The sequence below is a fragment of the Hipposideros armiger genome, unplaced genomic scaffold (genome assembly GCF_001890085.2).
Source record: "Hipposideros armiger isolate ML-2016 unplaced genomic scaffold, ASM189008v1 scaffold_1558, whole genome shotgun sequence".
Taxonomy (NCBI): Eukaryota; Metazoa; Chordata; class Mammalia; order Chiroptera; family Hipposideridae; genus Hipposideros; species Hipposideros armiger.
Genome location: NW_017732908.1, coordinates 119,313 through 125,728, shown reverse-complemented (window position 1 = coordinate 125,728; position 6,416 = coordinate 119,313). Strand labels below are relative to the sequence as shown.

The 6,416-nt window shown below is 45.7% G+C and overlaps 1 protein-coding gene across 1 annotated transcript; it reads right to left on the bottom strand.

The window, feature by feature from the left end:
• Positions 1-3,015: 3,015 nt before the first annotated feature.
• On the bottom strand, positions 3,016-5,270 carry LOC109377794 (secretoglobin family 1D member-like). Its single transcript, XM_019634256.1, has 3 exons — positions 5,180-5,270; positions 3,359-3,546; positions 3,016-3,133 (listed from the first exon to the last, which is right to left on the bottom strand). Exons 1-3 carry the CDS (start codon positions 5,232-5,234, stop codon positions 3,110-3,112), a joined length of 267 nt encoding a protein of 88 aa, XP_019489801.1. The 5' UTR covers positions 5,235-5,270; the 3' UTR covers positions 3,016-3,109.
• Positions 5,271-6,416: the final 1,146 nt, after the last annotated feature.

The window sequence follows — 6,416 nt, the reverse complement described above, 5'->3', positions numbered from 1 at the left end:
GTCTTGTGTCCCTCTCCACTTCAGTGGTGGCCTCCACAGTCACTGGGTGGCTGCACCCTTAGGAGGCAGAGGTGAGGAAATGGGGACTCCATGGGTCAACCCACAGAGATGCACATATGTTTGTCCAAAAGTGGGACCTGGGCAGCCCTTGCTTTGGAAATATTCCCAGTTTATGTAACACAGAGCCAGGGTTGAGGAGCAGTGGTTGGGACATTCTTCATCCCCACATGCAATGGTGGGAACAGTCTTTCCCCTTCCAGGGGACTAGTAAGGACAAAGGGAAACAAGGGAAACAAAAAGTGTAACCCTTCCAGGATACTGTGCACCCATAGGGGTGGTTGATGCATGTAAATACTTAAGTATTTTAGAAATAATAATCATGATTGATAACATTTCTTGTTTTATATTAATTTATCTCATATGTTCTCAAAACAACAATGTGATATGACTATCATATCACAGAAAAATTAAGGGAAAACAGGGGCATGACTGGCTCTCTATGTGTGTGTGTGTATCGTTGTGCATGTATGTGCATGTATCTGGGTGTGTCTGTGTGTGTAAAAATGTGAACCTCTGTGTGTGTCATTGAGGGTAAAGTATTTGTTTATGTATAAAGCTTTATTTTAGGGTTTGAGTGTCAAGGAGGGCTTCACAGAGGACCTTGAATGAAATGCACCCTACAGATGAGATTGTCGGCTGTTCTGTGCAGCAAGGTTACAGAGGCAAAGGGAACACCACATGCCCTGGTACACTGGTGTGAACCACCATAACACATGAGTGAATGGCACTTAGGCAACTATCACTGAGCATGGAATCCTGGGTGAGCAGGGAGAAGAGGTCGGAGTGGTGCCTGGGATGGGTCGTGCAAGGCCTTGTGTGCAACACCAGCAGTGAGCTTGGTCCTCTCAGCAATCCAGTCTGGGTTTCTCTGAAGGTTGTGAGAGCTCCCTGTGTGCACCATGCATAGTATGCAAACTGAATATGCAATGTGTTTCGGAAAACAGCAACCAATTCCAGGGTACAGGCTTCGTGATGTGATTAAAAATACACATTTAATGTAAAAAATTAGAGAAAACCAATAATAGTAGATAACTATAATCTTTTATTTTCTCAATCATAGTTTGAATAAATGCGCCTATTGTAATTGGAGAATAAATTTAGGACTAATAATATGTCCTCTGTTTGACACATTCAGAAATATATGATGTCTAGCATTTCAAGGTTGCAGACGTAAGATCTGATTCACATTTGTTTTAGGAGGGTCACTCTCATGTCAGTGAGTAGGGTGTGCTGCAGGAGGGATATCTCAGACCCCAGGACACCACTTAGGAGACTTAGGCACAAGCCAGGCAGGACTAAGAAAGGACTATGATGATGGCTGTGTGGGTGGAAAGGTCAGGAGCCAAGTGGTGCTATGGCAGTGGACGGGGCAGGACTTAGCCAACTCTTAGGTGTGAGGAGGGACATGAGCTGCAAATGGTTCATAATAGTTCCTAAAACATATCCACACCCTAAACCCGGGAACTTGTCATTTCCCTCCAAGGCAAAGAAGGACTTTGCAGATGTGATAAAGATTCAGATTCTGAGTGAGGGGGATAATCCTGAATTTTCTTCTGGTGTCCTGCAAATGCCACCTCATACATTCTACTCAAGAGGGCACAGGGAAGGGGCCGGCCGAGTGGCTCAGTTGGTTAAGAGCTCGCTCAAGAGTTTGAGCTCTGAGCAACAGCGGTTCGAGTCCAGCCCGAGCTGAGCAGCCGCTGAGCTGCCAACAGGTGGCAGGATGGCTCAGCTAAAAAAAAAAAGAAAAAGAGGGCACAGGGAGATTTGCACACACAGAAAGGGAGACACAAGGTCACTTCATTGGGCAGAGACCAGAGTGATGTGGGCACAAGACAAGAAATGCCACCAGCCTTCCAAGCTGGAAGCAGCCATGAACAGATCTTCATCTCGACTTTCCACAGCCAGAGTAGCCCTCCTGACACTATGATTTTGGCACACTGTTACAGATGTTAGACTCTTGTCCTCCACACTTGGAGAAAATAAGGTAAGCCACCAAGTGGTGTTGGTGTGTTACAGCAGACCCTGGAAACGAATCTGGGGCCTATGATGTAGCTACGTTTCCTGAGTCACTTCCGTTAGCGTGGATGGGGTCATGGAGAAGGGGGGTCGGTAAGGAGAAGACACTGTGGATTTTATACGTTCCCTCTGAAATGAGTGTGAATGCTTGACTAGCACTGTCCAGATGGCAGCTGGATGCTTGTTTCTTCAGCTTTAGGGAGAATGAGGGAGGAAGAAGTAGCCGAGGGTTACTGAGCGATGTAGAGAGTGAAGAGCACTGTGCATGTGCAGAGCTAGAAGAGTTCACTGGAGGTTGAATCCTGAATTCACTACAAATTGAGAAACTTTCAGGAAACAAGTTCCACGAGACCATCCTAGCATTGAACCACAGTGAAGGGTGAGGACCAGGCAGGTTGTTTGTGGTTATGATGAGGATGGAATAGTAGTGATGCTGCTGGTGGGAACCACGTGACTGGCCAGACAGTTAGGCTGCGGGTATCCTTCAGTACAAGCCCAGGAACAGGAACGCTGTGATTGCTTTTTACCCCTAACCATCCTTTTCACTCATGGCCCTGTGACTGGGGAATCTGTAAAGTAATGCAGGATGGTCCTGAGCAAATATTTCCTCTTTGTGACCCTGCACCTCAGAGCACCATGGGTAACTGGACACTGGGTCCCTGAAATCTATTGACAACACCCAATGACCACTTCCTGATGAAACCACCCCAACGGCAGACCAGAGACTATTGGATGATATCAAGACACACAAGGGGCCGGCCGAGTGGCTCAGTTGGTTAAGAGCTCTCTCAAGAGTTTGAGCTCTGAGCAACAGCGGTTCGAGTCCAGCCCGAGCTGAGCAGCTGCTGAGCTGCCAACAGGTAGTAGGATGGCTCAGCTAAAAACAAAACAAAACAAAAGACACACAGACAAGTGCAGGGCGAGTGATTTATTGAAGCAAGATGTTGAAACCTTTACATTTTCCGGGGAAGATCAGGTCACTATGGAATGTCAGTGGGCCTTGTGTGTAAGATTTTCTTCAATCTAGTAGTTAACATGACAATGTCATTTTAGTCTAAAATACAAAAAGAGAGGAAAGGGAGGTCAGTAATATTGCTCCGGGACATGACACGGTAACACAGGCTGTTGCTCAACACGATGATGTAGAAGAAATATTTCAACCAGCAAAGGCAAATGGAGAGCCCAGACAGGAGAGCAGTGCGAGCGGTGATCTCACTTATCCCGGTCTAGTTTTGTGCACTGAAAAAAAGCCTCTGTGCAGAAAGAAGAAAGAATTTACCAATATACTCATTAGTCGGAGTTTTTCCTGAATGGAGAAACCATCTATGCATTCCTTCGCTTCCAGCGCGTCTTGAAGAGCTTCTGGAGGTGGATTAAATTGCTGAAGACTGATCTCGAAAATGAACTTTGGGCCAATTATGAGGTTTCCCAATTCCCCAAGAACGGCTGGACAGACTCCTGCATTGGCTGGGGCAGACAAAAAAGAAACACAATTGATATGAGCAAAGGCACTTTCCCCCATAGCTCTCTGATGTTACAACTGGACAGGAACCCCGGGGGTTTTGTGATCTCATCACACAATTGTGCCAATGACCGAGCAAACCCTAGAGGTTGTGACTGCCTCAAGGTCACAGAGCAAGCCTCAGGGCTAGGGAGCACTGGAAAACAGTTTGAGGGATCCCTAGTTCAGTTTCTCTCTGTGTAAAGGACACCCACTGCTTTCCAGGACTCCCCTGCTGTGCTGAAATTCACTCTCCCTAGATTTCAAAAATGAAGGTTTCCCTGTCAATACAGTGACAACTTCTTTTGTCTTGGATATTGAGAAAGAGATTTTAGTGATCAATCTTTCAAGTGAATGACAGAGTCAGATCTTGCCAGAGTTCAGAAAAGGGGGAATAAATCTGGAGAAAGGTCAGTATAGCTGTTAAGTGTTGGAAAATGCTCTTTGGAGACAAAATTAAACAATAGGATTATGTCACTGGTTCAGACATAGCTAAAAAGCTAAAACAATTTGCTTATAAGTTTAACACATCTGAAGCTGATACACAAAACTATGATTGACTCTTTTATTCTGCAGCGATGTACAGAATTCCTCAGAGAGGGTTGGAGTGGAAACTCAGACTTCTTTTTGACCCCACTGGAATTGTGCTGAGACCTGCCCCTTTTCCTGTCTGGATTCTCCATCCCATCAGTCTCTTCAACCACCAGCAGCCTGGAAAGTGCCCTACCAGGCTCCCATCTGACCCTGATCAGACAACACAGGCAGGACGAAGAGGTTCAGAAAGTCAGATGAAAGGGAAAGACTCAAAAAGACTTGGGTCAGGGTGTAGGGCAATGAGACACACAAAAGTGTTGGATGAACGGCTAGAATTAGTTCAGAGCAATGGCTATGGAGGCCTAGTGATTGCTCTTATTCTACTGCCATTGTGCACCTGCTCTCAGTGGACGAACAGGGCTTGTAGGTAGAGTGCTGCTTATTGTCAGAGCCCATTGAAGACTTATTATTCAGAATTGGAGAACGCTGGCTCTCCTTAAACTGAGAACTAAAACCGTTCCAGCTGTAACATTTGGTGAGTCTCAAGCTATGAGTTTAACAGCTGAGGACTCACCTGGCACCTAAAAAACCCTGGGCAGAAGAACATCTGATGACTACTTGATAACAACTGGATACTGATGCCTAGAGCTGGCCTCTGGACCTACTTAAAGTTACTCCACTGTAATGACCTCTTTTGTTGGCACTGTAAAACCCAGTAAGAGGAGAGTTGAGAGATTAAGCATTTGGTTCACGGTCACAATGCTGCTAAATGGCAAAGCTGTGATTCACATCCAAATTTAATTATATCGTGTTGCTTCTGAAACAATGATCATCGACAAGCTTCAGAAGGAGAGCTCTTAAAATGTGCCTGCAATGATTTTTTTATGAAAGTTCCAGAGTATTGGGAGTTGATTAAATGAACCCTGAGCTTTTGGGGGACTGGGTCACAAGTGGTAGAAAAGGGTTGGATACTGATCCGTTTACTCCCTTCCCTAAATAAGACACCTAGTTCAGATAAGATTACTTACCCAGGTTGATGCTGGTCTGATTACAAATGATACTCACCCTCATAGCAGAAAAAGGCCAGAGTGACCAGCAGGACAGGGAAGGCCAGCCTCATGGTATGTTTTGCTTTGAGTTTTCAGCTTTAGCAAACAATGAGCAACCAGCAGCTGAACTCAAGAGCCTGGGCACCCAGGGCTATTTATACCTAGTGATCCTCACTGGTCCTGCCCACATAGGACATGGCAGGTCACAAGGCCTGGCGTCCAGCCCTTCCTGCCTCACTGAGAGCTGATGCCAGCCATCCGGGTCACATACGACAGTGACTAGGACAAAGCTAGGCATTGCTGGCACAGGCACCTCTCCTTTGTAGCAAAGACTGATGGTGTAGTTACACAATAGTATAATCAGTGAATTGATGGGAGTCCCCCTGGAATTTAGGTTGGCTTATCTCTATTTAGCATCGTGACTGGCACAGAGAAGAGGATCATCAAATATTTACAGAATGAATGAATGAATATAAATAAACAAACCACTAAATTTGGTTATGGCGCATCATTAATTTAAAATTATCCTGCGGTGCCAGGTTTCCTTTGGGCAATAGAGGTAGAAAGGTTCGTAGCTTGGCGACAATTGTGAAAGACATCAGTGATTTTCAGTATCTCAAGAGAAAGCAGTGCCAAGACGGAGACTACCTCCCCCAACTAACTTCCTTCTCTAACCTAGTGTTTCCAACAATATCAAGAGAGATTTCAATCAAATCAAGTGCTAATTCAATCAAACGAAGCTTCTGTTTAGTTTCTCTTGTCCACTAGGAAAATCACAGTGGGATCATCAGGGACCCAGCAGTAGAAGCACCCACTGGGCTGGTCCTCCACCTCTCCCCAACCATAATCACAATGCTTTATGGAAAACTTGGGGATGGGGCCATGACAGTTCTGAGGAGAGGCTTTAACAAGTAGCCTGGTTACAGAGCAGCATGCTTGAGAACCACTCGGAACAGACAGAATTTTGACATGAAGAAATGCTGGGAGGAGGGATCCGAGGCAACAGCATGAAAGACAACTAGACAACTTAAAGCATGTGGCTTGTTGGGAAATAGGAACCCAGGTTACCCTGAAACATACAAGAGGACATGGTGGAGGAGTGAGGGCTTTGTGACTGGAGAGACAGAAGGGGCCAAAGCAGCAGTTTCCATCTTACTCTGTGGTCCGTGGTGGCAGAGTGGATGGCTGAGGTGAGACACACCTAGAATTCTTTTCACCTGGTGCTTTCTTGCTGTGTTTCAGGTCTCAAGTCA

Excerpts from the sequence above, each read along its gene's own strand:
- LOC109377794 (XM_019634256.1), bottom strand. The coding sequence starts at position 5,234 with ATGAGGCTGGCCTTCCCTGTCCTGCTGGTCACTCTGGCCTTTTTCTGC. Across the intron at positions 3,547-5,179 it reads GGCCTTTTTCTGCTATGAGG|CCAATGCAGGAGTCTGTCCA; the intron begins GTGAGTATCATT and ends TGTCTGCCCCAG. Across the intron at positions 3,134-3,358 it reads TCCGACTAATGAGTATATTG|ACTAAAATGACATTGTCATG; the intron begins GTAAATTCTTTC and ends TTTGTATTTTAG.